Source organism: Thunnus albacares, chromosome 14 (genome assembly GCF_914725855.1).
Source record: "Thunnus albacares chromosome 14, fThuAlb1.1, whole genome shotgun sequence".
NCBI classification, from domain to species: Eukaryota; Metazoa; Chordata; class Actinopteri; order Scombriformes; family Scombridae; genus Thunnus; species Thunnus albacares.
In genome coordinates this window covers 794,055-813,539 of record NC_058119.1, presented here as the reverse complement: position 1 = coordinate 813,539, position 19,485 = coordinate 794,055, and the positions used below count along the sequence as shown (strand labels likewise).

Here is a 19,485-nt window from a genome sequence, read left to right as displayed (position 1 = left end):
ATGACCAATGAGTAACCAATGAGGCTGCTGTTTGTTGGATGAAAGGATCATCAGGAACATAGGAGTGAAACACAACTTGCAACCAACTTGAGTCCTCTGCTGTGAGGCTGAGTGGAAATGCATATGATCATGGCTAGCTACTAAAGGTCTTCATGGGTCCAACTCTGATGTTCACGATGAACATGATGTTCCACCAATTAAGCTCAAATTAGACTTTAAACCTGCCATGTTCCTTTTCATTTGGTGCAAAATGTTTGACCCAAGGACCATATGTGGACTGGACATTTGTGAACACGTCTGGCACTGGGTGCCACCATAGGCACCCAGTGCCTAGTAGTATCACTAAAACCCCAGGTGCTTCCACTATTAACATACAGACGTTTTTGCAATATAGCGGGACCCTGCCCCACCTTATTACATTGATTTTAATTTGGACCCAGTCTGAGTGGAGTCTCAGATAATAGTAACCCCAGTGGACTCATGAAGACCTCTACTTAAATAGTGCTATAATAAGCTAGTCATGTGAAAAGCTCAATGAAATTGCACTAAAATGCATGCCTTACAATCACATTTGGTCACCTGTAAATAAGAACTTCATGCAGGCAGGCAGAATGACAGTGATGGGGAAAAAACAAAAATCTTTGAAGAATGATATGTTTCAATAATGAATTTGTTTTTTATTTGTTATTTGCTTAATCAACATTCCAAGTGTGCATCTCTTAACCAAAACCACAGGTCAAATCATTATTCATTATTATTCTAACCATGATTGTTGACACATTTCTTTTTGCTAAGATTTAACTTATTACAGGTCTACAGTTACTGTCAACTACTTGACAGTTAAAAATGTAAAAAGTTTTTTAATGTTTTAATGTTGATTTTGTTAAACTGTATTTATTTAAGTAGTGTTAATTCTCACATGGTCACATTCCACTTTACGACTAGAGAAATGTAAACATTGATGTAAGCAGCCATGCTCCTGGGACATTTATGTGCCTCAGCTACAGAACATGTATTCAACCATAAAACTCATCTTCCTATGAATAAAATTGTGTTCTTCTGGATACAACCCTAAAATAAAAAACTAAGAATGCATTGGAATGCTTTTAGAAATAATCTTTTCCACTTCATTTCTTACCTCCTTCCAGAGGAGTTCTATTTTTCTGCATTGCCAAATACAGTTTAACAATGTCCCATTCACTTCGGTGCATTTAGTGCAGAAATCTGAAATGTTTTTTATTATATTTATCCAGTTTTACCAGAGTGACATGTGTTTGCATTTACAAATTATACTGTATTAATCTGAGTCGAGTACTTATTGACTGAGCATGAGTCTCAGTGCAAGCCAATGACAAGAGTTATCTATGGAACTGGATAACAATAAGGTGTAAAATTCTGATATAACAGCTTCAACTAGACTGTCCATAATCACCATTTTTTCCTAAATAGATTTGGGCTTACACTAATAAAATTTAGATTTTTTTTTTTTTTTTTCCAAATGACGTCATGTTATCTGTGTTACATAAATACAAATCTTGGATTTTTTTCCTGTCCGTTTGAACAGGGAGAATTGTTACTAGAATATAATTAAAATGCAGAGAACCTGTGTCTGATCAGAGCCTGGTTCTCACTTTAACTCAGGTACATAAAGAACATACCCACTATTTGAAAATTTAGGATAAACAAGAAATCTTGAACGTCTGGCCAGCACTTGTTGTTGGATCTTGTATACTTGAGAAAAACTTCTAGTTTTCATTTGAACTAGCGCATGGGCTGTTAATAAGCTAAATGGTGTTGAAGCTGAGATACCTCAGACCTGGACCTGCAACATTTTATTGAATTTTCAATTGTCACTGTACAGTAAAAGTGTGAGAAAATGCTCATGACTCCTTATTTTACACTCATATGCTCCCCAGCTGGAGACTGTATACTGATAGCTTTACCTGCTGATATAAATTACTTTCTATCATTTATGTCTGTCATCTTTAGTGGATGAAATATATCTAATGTGCCATGAATTATTGCCACTGAAACCAATGAGACAAAGCATACACACGTCCTTGTTTATATATGCCTTCTATAGTTTAAGTCCTAATTATTAGTGAATATAATGGTCGTACTTTACTTGTATTGCACAGTTTGGTCAGCAGTGTACTGTAGTATCAAATTACTTCAGAATTTCAGTAAAAACTCTGCAGAGTTACCAGAGATTATAAATGGTTTAGTTTCAAGAATGCATTCCTTTAAAAAGTGGCTCTAAACAATCAGTTTTTACATATAAGTCTGAAGACTGGGCCCTGTTCTTCGTACGTGAATAAGCGGGTTATTCAGATTAAAATGTTGACAATTTGACATGAATCTGGATTCTTTGGTTCTTCGAAACTGTCATGTTCATCTGGAACTGTTGTAAGAGTGACAAGTCCTTAAGACCACACCTGCTAAAGTGATTTTAGGGTGAACCCCAAACATGAACTAATTTTCAGATAGAAATGTCTTGGTTTTTCATATTTATAGGCCTAATAAAAGAATTTTGATATAATTATGATTGTACGTAAGAACATGCAGGTTAAGAAAATAAAAGTTTGGACACTAAAAAGGAATCAATCCAAATTAAGTTTGGGATACTGAGCAAAAGCCATAAACTCAACTAAAAGATTCTGACTTTTGTGAGACTGGTGGAGCCAGAACATATGACATTTAATTTGACATTTGAAACACTAAAATATATTAAGTCATTAACAGCAGAACTCGCTTTGCTGAAAATGTTGAAGCAATTTAAGCTACTTCTGGGGATGTTTAAATAATGTTTCACATGTGATTATTCCCTGAAAGTTTCTTATGTGTACAGTGAGGGGAACCGTACCAATCCTGCACCCAACTTCACTGGCAGTGTGACCACATTCATTGATAATATCTAACTGTTTAATAGTGATGAAAGTGTTGAAACAATGTAGAGCAAAATGTAGAATCAAATAACAGCAGTAACAATGCAAGAACACACTTAAAATGAGACATGTCTGCAAATCTATTGCCCAGTGCATGCTGGGAGGGTTCCCAACACGCCAATCATATGAATGCTGATCATTGCTTCAACTCTCTATGCATTTTCCCTTTGTTATTCAAAATGACCTCAACCAGGATTAACAAATCAATCCTCAAGTTGCATTCAAAGAACCAAATTAGCAAAATGAGTATTCACAGGATAATTTTAGGGTGATAACAGCATGTTAGGCTGAATAAGTCAGGCCACATTTGAAGAGCAGGGCCCTGGACTACAAACAGGGCAAACAGAAAGTGAAGAAGGAATATTTATCATCTTTTAAATATCAGTTCATATTCATGAAGACCACACACACACACACACACTGTTGTGGATGTATTAAAGTCATCGTGTTAAAAATTGAAATTTGTCCAATAGACTCTGGATTTAGAACAACATAAACAAGATAGCATTAACTTACTTGTGTAGGCTTATGAAGTTAGCACAATCTTTTTAACCATGAAATGTTTTTACACTAAAAAGTCATTTAAAATGATAGTAAGTTAATATAATTCTATAATAACTCACTTTTAGAGTGTACAAGCACAGAGATTCTTGACCTTCTCATAAATTAAAAACTTGAGTCCTTGAATGAGAAAATACTGTCAGGTCAGAGTTACTTTTGTAACTTCTTCTTCCTCAGCCTTTAAATTCCCCCAGGTGGTCTGTGATTGGCTGCAGTTTCTAAGATTTACCAGCCAATACTATGAGGGGAGGAGGAGAACCTAAAGTTGAGGCCCAGAGATCCTGGGAAGGTTCAGCACATTTTAGAGGGATGTATAAGTCACAATAAAAAAAATCTTATAATTTCATGTGTTTAATTGGGAACATACCACAATGTAATTTTAAAACAGCCATTCTACAAAATAGGCTCTTTTTTGCATTTTGTGCCTTTGAATCTATATTTGCAATGGCCACTTCATTATGCTCTGTAGGCATGAACCATGGGGGTGAAGGGTCTTTAAACCATGATTACAAATGGAGGACTTGTACTTGTAACAGAATATTTTTACATTGTGGCTTTGCTACCTCTACAGGATCTGACAAGTTCTTCTATTTTTTACCCCCTTAGAGGGGTTTTTCCTTACCCGAATCAAGGGTCTAAGGATAGGGAGTGTTGTAGTTGTTGTACAGATTGTAAAGCCCCTTATGATTTTGGGTTATCGGGCTATATAAATAAAATGTAGTTGACCTGACCTGACACTCAGAATGGCCTGTAAGAACAAGGTACATTCATGCAGTGCCTCACGTAAATAATATTGCCAGAAACTCCTTTTATACAGGCGCTGTACTTTGGAGCAGCCATCCTTTAAATATCAATTTGTCAAAATCAAGAGGGACTTAGAGATTAGATTAGAGTTTAATTATTATGTAAGGGAACAGATTTTACATGAGCCACAATTGTTTTGTTGTTTTTTTATGTGTTTTTTCGTTATGTGTACTTTGTTCCAATGTAGGCATACTTTTGTTTAAAAAGTTTATATTATTTTATGTTAATGTTTTGTGTTTGTCGTTGAACATCTTGTGGCCGTGTTAGAAATACATATTGTATTTTTGTTTGTTTTGTTCTGTTTCCGTTTTTTTTTTAACCAGACTTACATTTCCTTAATGACGATGCAACTGCAACTGAAGATGATAAATATAAGAAGAGGTTTATAAACAATATATAGATCAAGACAAAGAGACATGACTATAAGCTCACAGTCTGATCCAGTAATAATGTATTTGATGATTTGCACTTGAAAAGACATCAAGGTTAAAATACAGATTTTCAAATTGTAGACACTGCAGCTGCACTACAATCCTGCTCACTTAGAAATATTAACACATAATGTCCAATATTATTGTATTTATTTATTGGGACAGTGTACAGTTTTTAATATAAAAGATGCACTGCCCCGGAGTTAGCTCAAAGCCAATTTACATCCGCAGTCCCCCACGATCAAAACATACAACAGCACAACAACAAACAGTACAAAGCAAAAAACACACAGAACACACCATAGAAAATACAAAGCTACACACAACAGCACATCACATACACCCACAATGTCAATTAGAAATTGATAATGTAAACATGTCAAATTAAAAGCAAGACTAATGCGCTAATGTCAGGTTGGGGAAACAGGAGTGGACCCAAATGCAGAGGCCAGAATGCAGATTTGACGAAAATCTCCTTTAATTATGGATGGTCAAGTACAGGCAAACAGAACTTGCAGACGAGACAAAACAATGATCCAACAAAGACTTTACTCAAAACCAGACCTTAAATACAGACTAAACTAATCAGGGAATGGGGAACAGGTGACGAGACACAAGGGCAGGCTGGGAGTGATTGGCTGAGGGAAACACAAGAAGCAGGGCAGGGCTAACAAGACTGATACAGGGCAGGTGTGGGGAAGACACAGCGCAGAGCTGGGCTAACGAGGGTGAAGCAGGGCAGGTGAGGAGGAGAACATGAACACACAAGGGAAACAAAGTAACAAAACCAAAACCCAGAAAACACAATAATCTAAATACAACCCACACCAACCTGTCCAAGAACCATCATGAACCTAAACTAAAGTATACAACACATCAGGCTAAACAACAAAAGGCAGTCCAAACCCACAACCCAAATATAACAAGACCCATATGACCAGAAGGACTAAACAGAACTGCAAACCAGGAGACCCCAAAGAACACAAGAACATAAAAAGACCAAAAAACACACAAAGTCCAGGCAGGGTGTGACAGCTAATGAGAAGATCATAGATGGAGTTTGGACTCAGTGGTCGCAGAGCTGATTGGTCTTTAGTAGATTTTTTAATTTGGCCTTGAATGTATTGCTTGAACTGCAGTTCTTCATATCATCAGGTAGCTGATTGCCCAAATGCAGTGTGATGAAATGGTATGGTACAATCTTAGAGGACATTCTAGAGGATCTAATAGAACTTACTGAGCGAGTGTACACAAAGTCACATAGTGGAGGAGAGGCCAAACCATTTAAAATTCAATCTAAAATCAATCTAATTCAATCTAAAATCCAATCTAAAATTCAAAAGCTCAGTAAAGTGTATTTCTCCAGTACCCTACAGTGATGGCAATGCATTGTTTTTTTGTCCAGAATTTTTAGAGTTTGTTTGTATAAGGACTCAAGAGGTTTTATGGCTGTTTCTCCAGCCTGCCCCCAACATGTGATGCAATAAGACATCTGGGGAAAGAATCATAGCATGCATAAATAGGCTGCGTCCAAAGAGAGACAGTTTCTAATGTGTCTAAAATTTGCTAAGTTGTACTTTATGGTTTTAACTGTTTTTTTAACATGTTTCTTAAAGTTCAAATTTGGATCGAGTGTCACACCAAGATATTTAAAATCAGTAACTGTCAATCTTTTCACCTTTGATGAAAATAACAGCATTAGGAGGTTGTACCATGGTTTTAGAGAAAAACATACCTTTTGTCTTGTTTACATTTAGACTCAGACATGACTGATCAAGCTAATGTGTGGTCCTTTCCAATACAATTGTTAGCTTAGCAGCAGCTAACTCAGCTACATTTGTAGTTCTGTATCATGACACTGTTGAGGGAGATCATTAATATATAGGTTAAATCATAGGGGACCTAACACTGACCCTTGTGGAGCACTTATTGTGCACTTCGTGTTACTGGACAGTGTGTCACCCACTTTAACACATTGTATCCTACAGGATAAATATGAAGACATCCATGCCAGTGCTCTACATGAGAAGGTAAATTGAGAGAGCTTTGATATTAAAACATCATGATTGACTGTGTTGAATGCTTTACGCATATCTAAAAATATAGCACCAACTACTCCTCCTTTGTCAAGTCTTGATTTAATTTGCTCTACTAAGTGCAAGGTAGCAGTTTCAGTGGAATGATTTGCTCTAAAACCAAATTGCATAAAATGTAGACCAAAATTGCTTGTATAAAGAAATGTTCTCAGTTGTTTAATGACAACTTTCTCAGCAACCTTTGAGAGTACTGGCAGTATACTTACTGATCTGTAGTTACTGGCTTCAAGGTGGTCTCCAGATTTAAAAATAGATGTGACAATAACACATTTCCAGTCATCAGGAAAGGAGCTGTGTTTAAAAGACAATTTAATTAAACATTAAATTATTTTAAAAATATATATATATATTATTATTGGAAAGCATCTCTACTTTTGGTGCTTTTTGATTTTGTTTACAAGTTGACAAAATCATCAGTTTACTCAGACTATGGCTGTGAGTACAAGTATCACAGCCATAGTCCAGATCATCAGAGGACAGTACATCATCCCAGGAAGGAATGATGTTCCATCAGTGTAACCAATCACATCATGAGTTATAGAAATAATCATTCATTGATCCTACCTACGTGTCTAAAGCTTAATACTGATTTTGTGAATTTAAACTGAGATAACACATTATGTGCAATAAACATATCAGTGCAGGAGCTGCTCTAACAAACTGACAGCTGTCTTATGTGCACAGAGTCAGTGTTGTAAAAGAGGGACATGCAGAGGTTTTATTCACGCTATGTAATATTTGAATGTGAGAGCACCAACCGATGTTCAAAGAAATTAATGATGTACATAAAAGCGGTGACTTAGACAGTCCTGAGTAACAAACTGCTATCCAACCAGGTTTTTGATTCTGACATACAGTCACCCGTCGCTAATGAATTCGCTTCGAAACGCGCTTCGATACGAGCTAGATGAATGAGGAAATGAAACAGCGTGCCTCACTCTGTAAGAGGGAGGAGATAGAGTGAAACTCAGGGTTTGTTGAAGAAAACCTACCAGTGGGCAGGTTAGCTTCATAGAGTCAGTTACCATGGTAACTGACCCGGAGTTTAAGTTACCTCTCTTCCTGGAACTGAAAACCCAGAGTTTCCTTCATCTCAGGGTGAACAACCAGAGTTTTCACTATATCCGCTTTCTAGAATATCACCCAGGTGTTTTCATCTTGTTGACACCTCGCCTGTCTGCACTATTTTCCAACCGAGCTCAAGCCATCTGCTCTGCAGCCGGAAGCTGTGATCAGCTGATGGAGGAGGAGCAGCTGGAGAGGTGAGCCATCTTCCCCCGGCCCCGGCAGACTGATACGCTGATAGAATCTGATAGAGCCTGGACGAGAGGAATACGGGAAATCATCTGGGGATCCCGGTGTCATTTGGAGGCAGAGACGATTACAGGACGCCAGGACAACCAGTGTCAGCCGGGAAGGACGATATCTGAAGGACTGATCAGAATTTCTTTACCAGAGCTTACTGAGGAATATACCCGCTTTTAACGTTAGAGAGAAGGCTCTTTTACTAATACAAAGAACGGAAAACATTGAGCTAAGACCGAGGATTAATAACAAAATATCTACCGCATGTAAACTAGGAAAATGCAGAAGTCCAGACAATTTTAAGATAGGCGATATATATAAGCATGTAGTCCTTACATGACAAAAGGCGTATAACAACTCCAGTAAATGTAAACAAACAGCTATTCAAGCTAGCTGAAGTTAGCCGATTGGGGGTTAGCTTCCTTGCTAGTAACATATAGCTAACCTAAGGTAGTAGGACCGAGGCACAACGGAGGTAAAGCGAACTGAACAAGGCTGTTGTCTGGTTTAAAACCAATTTTAACCTCAACATAGTCGTCCTCAGTGGATGACAGCTGTCGCACTGTTTGTGTTATCTCAGTATGAAGTTATTAGCATAATTAGCCTTTCATCTAACGTCGGCTAACTGATATTTGCGTTAGCAGACCAGCTTAATAACATTAACACTCGCAAGCTAAATGTAGAACAAAGAGGACATTTTGACAATACTACGTGTGTTTTTGACATAGACCCGTTTAAAATATTTTGCTGTGAGAGAGAAACACTTCCAGGGTTGGTGTAATGCTACAATAGACAATCCAGATATTCCGAGTAGTCCAGTTGATTGGCTGAAAGAGTAGGACGTCGGGATGAAGGAAAACAACTTCATGACTTCTTAAAGATTTAGTCATATCGCTCCCCTTGCCTGCGTTGTTGCAAGGCTATTGGTGTATTCGCGTTCTTATCTGTATAGTGAGTGGACATCTCTTCGTTCTGTTTGACAGTAACCGTACTGGGCTGGTAAGTTTGGCTCGTTTGCCCTCTCAGCGGCAGCAGTCGAAAACAGTGCAGTCAAATGGACGAGAGGACCTTCAGTTCAACGTAACGGGCTGTAAAAGGAGCCACAACTCAGCCAGGCAGTATGGAGCAGATTGTTAAATCGATCTAAATTACCAATAATTTCATTTGAAAAGATAAGAAAACACCCTTTAAACACAGGAGAAGTTACGTACAGACACTTTGTAATAATAGTTAGTTTTGTTGTGTATATATTTCCTAGAGTCTATTCGAAGGAGACCGTCGCCTTGTCAGAGTTTGTATTATGTAGCTGTGTTTGAGGGCCCAGCAGTAAGCCTCTCAGCTGTGTTTTGGTTGCAAGTGGCCTCCCCTCCCCCAGTCTTGAGACTCTAGATTCTCTGGTGTGGAGTGTTGGACACTGTTCGCCGGGTTTCGCCTTGTTTTTTTTGTTTTGTTTTGTTTTTTTAGACCGAAGAGAGGCCGTGGCCTCAAGTCGCAGTCCTCTGGACTTCGAGGCAATTAAAAAGTGGATGTAATGGAACTGATGTTCGCCGAGTGGGAGGATGGGGAGAGGTTCTCCTTCGAAGACTCGGACCGGTTCGAGGAAGACTCTCTGTGCTCCTTCATCTCAGAGGCCGAGAGCCTCTGTCAGAACTGGAGGGGATGGAGGAAGCAGTCTGCTGGACCCAACTCCCCTACTGTCAAGATTAAAGGTTAGAGAAAGACACACATACAGATACATTTTCATTCATTCTGTTGGTTTGAAATAATCCATGAATGTGAAAGCTTTACTGAAGGTAATACAGGGTTAAAGGGCATAATGTATTACCTGTTGCTGGCAAACCTATTATATATTATTATAAAAATATACTATTAGGTACTTTAATATATGAATTGTTTTGTTGTGACGCAACAGATAAACTTGTTAGTTTGGTAATTGTCTAAACTGTAGCTGATATCATTGCAGCACATCATCTGCTCCTCTTAGCCTTGACAGTTGATTGTTGCATATGTTTCAAAGCAGAACTGAGATGCTAGTCAGTTAACTTTTTGGGACTTAAGCAAGAGTATTTATTACAAGTAAGTTAAAACACTACAACACTAATCACAATCTCAAACCTGGAGCACATGCACATTTCAATTATTATATGGCCTGTACTGCTATGGAGGTGTTGTGGGAATGTGGAAACCCCTGGCTTCAGGTGGATGTGTTTCCTAACCAGTCAGTCAGTCAGCATACATTCTGTGTGTGTGTGTGTGTGTGTGTGTGTGTGTGTGTGTGTGTGTGTATGTGTCTGTGTGTGTGTGATGCTTCACAGCAACCTTATGCTCTTCTCTGGTTATTCTCCAGAGAGTCCTCCATGTTCTTGTTTACTAAACCCATCAACAAGCAGAAAGCCCTGTTCCTGTAGGAACAGCAAGTAGTGCTGGTGAATGACATTAGATGCTTTTATATGCATCCATTTACTCTACTATTTGTCAAAGTAAGAGCTCAGTCAGAAAAAAATTTTACCCTGACATTCAATTAGTTCTATTTAAACCATTGGTTGTTCTACAGATGAAAATTTGTCTTGTATATGCTAGTCTTAATTACTCCCTATTTCTATACTCACTCACATGATGTAGTAGTAGTAGTTTTCAGGAGATTCCATATTGTGACATGCTGCAAATAACTTGCCTTTAGTCATTTCCTAACGAAGAGTAATCAAAGAGTTTCTTCAGTAGAAGACAGTATTCCATCAATACTGCCAAGTGCTCGAATTAACTCCATCTTTGTTAAAGGTTTTGCTCTTAGTTGAGAGCTGGGTATAGTCTTGAGTAGGACAGACTGCTCTGTCTACTGACTGTGGAGAATGAAAATGGGACGATCTTTTTATTAAGCAAACTGGTTGGCCAGTCATTCCAAACCCAATGCAGTTAGCAAACATTGTTTAAACCCACAAAATAAGTTTAAAAGTTTCCAAACGTATCAAATAAGTCAGGCTAAATTTCAGTCAAATGTGTCTAAAATGTTGCAAGATAGGGCACCATGTGGCAAGACATGTCACAAGGGGTTGTTTCTCTGGCTGATCCTAGCCAATCACCTTAATACGCGAAAGTCATGAAAATAACATGTTAATACAACTCTTGTTGACTTTTAAAATATACAGTATATTGGACCCTAGTGGTTCAAAGGGTTAAAATATAATTTTTGCATGGATGTAAATGTTGCTTTTTGTAATGAATGTGTGTCCCTGTGTGTCATGTGACCTGCAGTTCTGACTGTGTCCACTGCACCAAAATTCTGACACAGCCATTGATGTTCCTGAGGTTTGCCAACCACTCATTCATTGGTCCAGTGTTTCACTGATTTGGTGTTTGTTATGCTGGTATTCCATATGGTTGAGACACCTGCTCTATGCCATGCACAAGTATCAGAGCCCAAGCTGCAGTAAGAGCCTGTCACACACAGCTCTTCACTGAACCAGCTCACCATGGCTGCCTCTTGGTTTAACCTTCCTCCCTGCAATATTTCAAACTAATCCACTGACAAAAAAGTGCAGAGAACATCCATATCTTGCTGTGTACACCATGGACTTATCTGTCAGTTGCTAACCTCTTTGGCAGATAAGGACGCACTTTCAATTTTCTTTGGTTTTGAGATGGCTGCATGTGTGAATGTGGTGGGTTTGAGGACATGGAAACACTGTGAAAAGCGGCAGAAGGAACTTATTTCAGTTACTTTGAGTGAAAATGCGAAATAAGTGCTGCCTTGATGAAGTGTGTGTGTGTGTGTGTTTGTTTTATCTCATGTGTTGGGTTGAACTTGTGTTGGGGGAGGGAGCTTTGAATTGTAAAGAGGGCTTTATCCTACACAGGTCACTAGCTAGGCTGCACTAATGCCAGCAGATGTGACTGTTCCAAGGCAACACAGCCCTCCTACTCTATCAAAGATTTACCTGAGAATTAAACTGTAGATCTTTTTAACTGCCCACCAGGGAAGATCTTCACAACAAGATATGCAGAGTATGATGCATAATTTCTTAATGGCTTCTCATTGAAGTACAAAGGAAGGGAAGATAGAGCCCAACATTCACAACATCTGACATGTTTATAGCCTCATAGATCCTGTTTCCATCTGGTATTAACATGTTATGTGAATATGTACTGAGGCATTGGGCCGATCAGGGCATATTTTAATGGATCAGTATCAGCTAAAACAAACCCATCAAATGCCAGTTTACCCTACTGTGTTACTTCACCTAAGCCTGTCTTTATGACAGCCAGTTTTTCCAGTGTGAGCTTTGCGTTGCGATTGAAAATTAAGGACACACAAATGCAATTGAAAAATACACAAATTTGCTAAGCTTTGATGCTAACGAAACTTATCAAATATTTCTATTTCCCATTGACAAAGAGTAGTGTACAAAACATTAAGGTAGCAGCTTCTCATTGCTTTCACTGGTTAAAATGACAAACGCTGCTCATTTCAGCTGTTGCTAATTAATTTTACCTCTGTGAGTAACTTTCCAATGACAGGCCAAAATTAAATTAGTCTGTGTTGTCTGGTTATGTAGCTGGTGTATGTACTTGACCAGAGATTGTTTGTGAGGGAAAAAACTCCACTCTGTAATACTGCTCACACAATCTCTCACTACAAACATGAGTGGACTGTGTGTGTGTGTGTTTTTTTTTTTTGTTTCTATTAGTTCCCACAACACCAGAGTGATACGTCTTCTCTCTAGCTGGTCGTGTCAGTTTCAGGTGTTGCATGTTAAATTATACATGTGATATGAAAATTTAAGCTTACGAACCTAATAGTTTTGAACTATTCTTCTCATTTAGCTCCAGCAGTGAACACACAAATTTTTTTAATAAAATGTGATTGCAGTAATAATTTAAGGGAATTTCCATGTGTGGATTGCAGTGACTGGACTTTCCCAGTAGCCTGAGTTTACATGAATGTTTTTGATACCTTAGTTAATGTATAGAAATGAGTATATATCTGTCCTACCATATGCAATATTTTTAATTCTTCTAAAAGAAAAGGAGCATATCCACATGTTGAGGGGACAGGTGTGTGCAGAGCCTGTTGACCACCTGTCGAGCAGCTGGAAAACTCTTTGGGAAGTGGAACAATAACAGCATGGGATGGGTAGGTGTATGCAGTGGGTTTTCTTCCGATGAAGTGCACAGCATATTGAAGGAAAGGTTGAAATGAATGGCTTGCTGAGAAAAAGCCCTAACTGCGCTTTCACAAAGAAAACTGAAGCTGTTGTACAACTACATGCGGGTCAGGGATGTATTTTTACAGTGGGCAATTGGTGTGAAGAATAGTGACTAATATGTACTGAGCGGGACACTTTACAGTAGAAAATGAACATGCTGCTGTTTCTACACATGATGCTGTTTCATATCATTGGCTTTTCTTTACCAACTTTTCTATATCAAACGACAAGTCAATTATTTTTTTCAATGGTTCATTATGTTCTTAATCGTTAAATTCAGGCCCTCTAATAAGTGGGCTGGTGATCATTTTGGAAATTATTGCTCCGTTAATAAGATTTGAAGACTTATAGTACTTTCAGTTGTTTCACCTGCTGCTCTCCCTGGCTCCGGGACTCACACTGAGTTGGACTATTGTTGCAATGCCTAAGTAAGTTTAAAATTACTTCCCTCTTAGCACAATTTAGCTGAAGTAGCTAACATTAGTGTGCAGCACTCGGTGTTCCCAGTAAGCTAGCGTTAACTTTAGTCCAAGACGGAAAAAATGGCGTCGTCCATAAGCTGCAACTCTGGGCTTCAAACCAGCTCCAATGCAAACTAACTGGTGTCGTCACACCTCGCTACCTCCATCTTTATATACAGTCTATGACTGATACTGATGTACACTATCTGCAACAAGCAAACATATGATATGATAGGAATGATGCACAAAACTAAAACGAAGACTTGAGGTTTTAGATGAGAACATTAGAATTTTCCTTAAAGTCACACCTCCATGACCAAAATTCAAAAGGTGGCCTTAACACCCGATCCCCTTATTTTTCAAACAAACTCTTCCCTTGAAAAGAGTGGGTTAACTCCATTTCCTCCCACCAGACTGAGTGTGTGTGTTTGAAATGGATGAAGAAACAAAGACAGCATGGCACAGCCAGCATCACTGTCACACCAATCCTATGAGCTACTCATGGCAATAATTGTTCATTGGTTGCTCCACAACAGAAGTAGATATTGCAGATTTATTCATTTATTTCAACGTACAGACCAAAATAAAAATCAATCAATTATTCATCAACTAAATGTGTCTCTCTTGACTTGTTTTTTTTTTTTTTTGTATCAGCTGAGTGGTTGAAGTAAACCTACTCACCACTTAAACAGAGCAGAGAATCTGGTGTGTATAACAGCAGATGCAGCTTTTAAATAGTGGGCAATAGTGTAATGCACCACCCGGTGCATAACAGGTGTAGATCAGTGTACTAATGGAGTGCACCGTGTGGAGGGAAAGGAGGAAATGAGGAAGGCAGTGAGAGAGCTAGTGATCCAGTGAAAAGAATGAATGAGTCCTCAGCTCTTCATGGCCAGCTATAAAGGAACATCTGTTGGAGTGGCTTCCCTCTGTGCTGGAAGCTGATTGGTGGACAGTTTGCTGTCATTCACCTGCAACAGCCAGTCATAGGCTGGCAACATGAACTCTGTTACTACCCAGCTCTCCCTCTCTCCTCAGGTTCTAGCTCTTTACTGTCAGAATGTCCCAATTTCTTACTATAGTTAAACTGTCAAGTATACTACATTTAAATGTGAATAGCGCACAAATTGTGACTCAGTCCTAAAGATTTAGTAGTTTACTTTTTATTCTTGAGCTGTTGTACAAAATGAAATCATTTTACTGTGTAACACTTTACTTTTTCCCTGCCTGAGTGGGAATAGAGCAGTCATTAGAAGACTTATTAGTAATACAGTAACAACAGTAGAGGTAGTAATAGTCAATGGTAGCTGTAGACCTGACTTGGTTTATATGGTCACTGACATATATTTCTTGAATTTTCAGTCATCCTGGTCATGGCAACTGGACTTGTTTTAGTTTCTTGAAGATGTTTCACTGACTACCTGCTTAAATTTGTGGGACAGGGGACACTTGGACAGAGAAGACAGGTGGTGTGAGTGAAGGAGGGCATCTATGTTAAACTTAAACAGCCATCACTCATCAGGGGAGGTGGACAATGACACCCCTTATCTTAAACTACTTCACACCAACACAGTGACATGGGTCAAAACAGCGCTGGGGGTTTATCCCTATATATGAAATGATTTTTTTTACATGGTCCCTGACAAATAAATGTAATGAGCTAAACTAAGCTAAATCTGTATGGATCAACCTGCATCAGTTAAATGCACAATATGTCATTTCTGCTGCTCAGGGTCTCTCAATCAAAACAATAACTAAAGACGGAGTGTGATGACGGCGTGAAGTAGCGTAGGATCATGAGAGTTGTTGTCTTCATTGTTGAACAACCAGCTTCTCTGGGATAGGATTACTTCAGTGTTTATCGTTCAGGATGTTTTTACCAGGAGCCGAATTATCCACAGAGGTCTCCTCCTCCCCAGAACAAACAGATCCGGTGATTAAAATGGGTAAAAACACTAAATAAAGCAGTTCCATGTTAAAAATCAGTGCTTATCCAACGCTGTTCAGCGGGCACAAGACGTTGAGCCAGCTAGCCGAGCTGCTGTTAACGTTTACTTAGCTTGATTCTCTGATAACCTAAGATACAGATGTTCAGCAGGTTTTTACCATGAGCTGAATTATCTGTAGAGTTCTCCTCCTCTCCAAGACAAACATACATGGGGAATAAAACTGTAAAAACAGTGGGTAAAGCAGTTTCACATTAAAAATCGGTGTTTCTCCGGCACTGTTCGGCGGAAAGAGGACATCTCGGAGGGGCTACTTGTCGAGTTGCTGCTAACGTTTGCTCAGCTTGTTTCTCTGATAACTTAAGATCCAGACGTCCAACAACTAAAATCCTTCATTCAGTTAAAAGATACAGTTAAAAATGACCAAGATCTAAAAAGTTTATCATAAAAATTTGGCTTAAAACTGAATAAAAGTCCATTTATGACAGTTTCTGGCAGGCAACCACAACGCTGATGTATTATCTTGTATGCATATACTCTTTTACCCTTTTGTTCTTTCTTTTTTCTGTACTTTATTTCTCCTTGTTTTGGGTCTTGATTATTTATGTATTACTGTTTTCTAGTATCATAACTTGATTGCACTGTTGCCTTGTCTCTACATTGCTCTCGATTTCAGCAGTAAAATTATGAGAAAAGTATTGTAAGAACTGGCGGGAGACGAAAGCTTCAGATCTGTGTGGAGTGATGAGGAGACTGTAACATTCCTCAAATTAGGCAAATTCATGAGACAAACAGAAATGTTATATGTCCATCACATTTTCTTTTGAGCTTTGATTGCCGCTCTTTTAATGATGTCATCTTGTTGTGTCACCTTCTTCTGAAATGGTTTAATGGCACCAGGCTGAAACATTAGCACCACCAGCCGTTTAACTTGATGCACCCAACTCCTAATATTTACAAAACATTAATACATTTGCATTCATTTGTATTTTCTCTTTCTTTTTCTGTTCAAATTTGTGCTACATTTAGATGGAAAACTTGTAACATAGGAGGTATCATTTAAGTCAGTCGTGTGCCATTTTTGCAACCTAATGAAAATAATGTCCATCATGTTTTTCACTTGCACTTGAAGCACCTGGTCTTAAACTTGTATGTGCTTTATGTAACATTAAACTTTAGCTCACTGATTAACTCCCACATAACATATGAGTGAAGCTAGTCTGCTTGTTTTAATGGGTTTTCCATGTCCTGTAACCATGAGCCCCTGAGCCTTTACACCAAGGATGGCATTATATGAATGCAGTGCTTTCCTCCATATATGGTAAACAGCAGCACAAGTAGTGGCTTGGAAATGAGGCCTGTAATATGAGACCCATCACTTTTTCTTCTCTCAGTGGCAGACCACTGTGTTCTCAATAAGACTCCTGTCACAGTGCTTATACTGCTCGTTCTTTACCACACACACACACACACACACACACACACACACACACACATACCTTTCTTCATTTGTTAGTTTTTGTATCATCAACATCTTATAGCCTAACTTAACAAAACTTAAATCCGAAAGATGTACTTGTTGCCTCCAGAGGCTGCTAGGTTCTTCAAGCAACGCAATAGTGAAATGATGGACAAAAAGAACACTGTGCTGATGATTTTGCTGTTCTTAGAGCATTGCCAGTATAGGACTAGTGTCTCAGAACCAGATATCATTCTGTCAGTCACTACAAAAGTGAATCCTGGTGATATCTATCATTGACAAAGCTCTATCAACAGGCTTTTATTCTAGTTTTGTTGCATTTTCTGCTTTGAATCACTCCCCCTACCAGCTTTACAAGGGGTTAGATTGGTGTAGAAATACTTCAAACTTTTAAACTTGGTTTGCCAAATCATTATTCCCACTCACATTCAGTGTTTACCCTAGGACTTTTCTCAGCAGCGGTGCTGTTGTGCACGTGCAGAAGCCACAATGCCAGGACCTGTATTTGTGCACACCAGCACTGATTACATACAATGAATTTGAATCGGTGATTGTTAGGATGCGTAGCAGTCAAAAATATACAGTCAAAATATACACAAAAATAAGAGATTCTAAATAAAATAAAAAGAAGAATTTACAATAGAAGAAAAATGTAAGATTTAAAATAAAAATATAAAATATATTCTGGTGAGAGGAGCAGCTACAGACTACAGTTTTAAATATTACATTTTAAATATAGAAGAATGGAATGAATGTACAGGGCATTGACCAGGAGTAAACAATGTATGCATTGACCAGAACTTAACAGTAGGCATAATTTATAATGAGATATATATATATATTTATAATGAATACATTTGCGTTAATGTAATGCGCTATGTAGCGTCAAGATCACTGATGTGCAAATAAGAGATTGTGGTGTGTTATGTTAATATAACATGTATTGTCCATGAGGCCGACTGCAATTGGGAAGAAACTTTTTTTGTAGTGGGAGTTTTAGGTCCTGACAGCCCTCAGCCTCTTGCCAGAAGGGAACGTTTTGAAAAGTTTATGTCCAGGGTGGGAGGGGTCGGCCATGATCTTTCTTGCCCTCTTCAGCGTCTTGGAGGCATGCAGGTCCTGGGTTGATGGCAGATTGCATCCAATCACCTTTTCGGCACAGTGGATAATACGTTAAATAGTCTATTTTTGTCCTTGACAGCAGCAGCAGCATATCAGAAAGTGACAGAGGAGATGACGATGAAGTCAATGGTGGTGGTGTGGAAGTGTACCATCATTGCCTTTGGGAGTTTGAATTTCTTCAGCAGCCGCCGGAAGTACATCATCTGCTGAACCTTCTCGGTGAGGCCACTGATGTTCATTTCCTACTTGAGGTCGCGGCTGATGGCGGTTCCCAGGAAGCAGAGAGACTCCACTGTGTCGACTGGGAAGTCACACTGGGCGATGGAGGCAGGTGGGGCTGTGTTCCCTCTGAAGTCCACAACCATCCCCACTGTCTTTAAATCATTGAGCTCCAAGTTGTTTTGTCCACACCAAGTCACCAGGTGCTCAATCTCCCACTTGTAGGCGGTCTCATCTCCACCAGAGTTGAGCCCGGTGAGGGTGGTGTCATCCGCAAACTTCAGGAGCTTGATGGACTGATAACTGGAGGTGCAGCTGTTGGTCTACAGGGAGAAGAGAAGTGGAGAAAGGAAGCAGCCTTGAGGGGAACTGGTGCTGATGGTCAGGGAGTCGGATACGTGCCTCCCCAACTTCACGTGTTCACAGACAGGAAGTCGGTTATCTACTTACAGGTTAAGTCAGGCACGTGTAGCTGGGAGGGCTTGTCCTGTAGCAGAGCCGGGATGACTGTGTTAAAGGCGGAGCTGAAGTCCACAAACAGGATCCTGGCATTGGTTCCTGCAATGTCCAGATGCTGGAGGATGAAGTGGAGGGCCATGTTTACAGCATCGTCCACAGACTTGTTGGCTCTGTAGGCAAACTGCAGGGGAACCAGGAGTGGGTCTGTGATGGATTTAAGGTGGGACTGTACAAGGCGCTCAAAAGACTTAATGTCGGTCAGGCCGATGGGTCTGTAGTGTTTAAGATCTGTGGGCCTTGTTTTTTTGGGGACTGGGATGATAGTCAAGGTCTTGAAGCAGGTTGGTACATGGCATGTTTCCAGTGAGATGTTAAAAATGTCTGTGAACAGTGGAGACAGCTGGTCAGCATAGTGCTTCAGGGTGGAGGGAGAGACTTAGGCCCTGTTTACA

The 19,485-nt window shown here is 39.2% G+C and overlaps 1 protein-coding gene across 4 annotated transcripts in view; it reads left to right on the top strand.

Moving 5' to 3' along the window:
- Window positions 1-7,907: 7,907 nt before the first annotated feature.
- zswim8 (zinc finger, SWIM-type containing 8) overlaps window positions 7,908-19,485 on the top strand; it is a 59,306-nt gene continuing 47,728 nt past the window's right edge. For 2 of the 4 annotated variants that reach the window (XM_044373857.1, XM_044373856.1), the window contains exon 1: window positions 7,908-9,851. In XM_044373857.1, coding sequence (XP_044229792.1) covers window positions 9,674-9,851 — 178 coding nt within the window. In that variant the 5' untranslated portion in view covers window positions 7,908-9,673. The remainder of the gene's footprint in view (window positions 9,852-19,485) is intronic. The other 2 variants (XM_044373859.1, XM_044373858.1) reach the window with 1 other exon arrangement.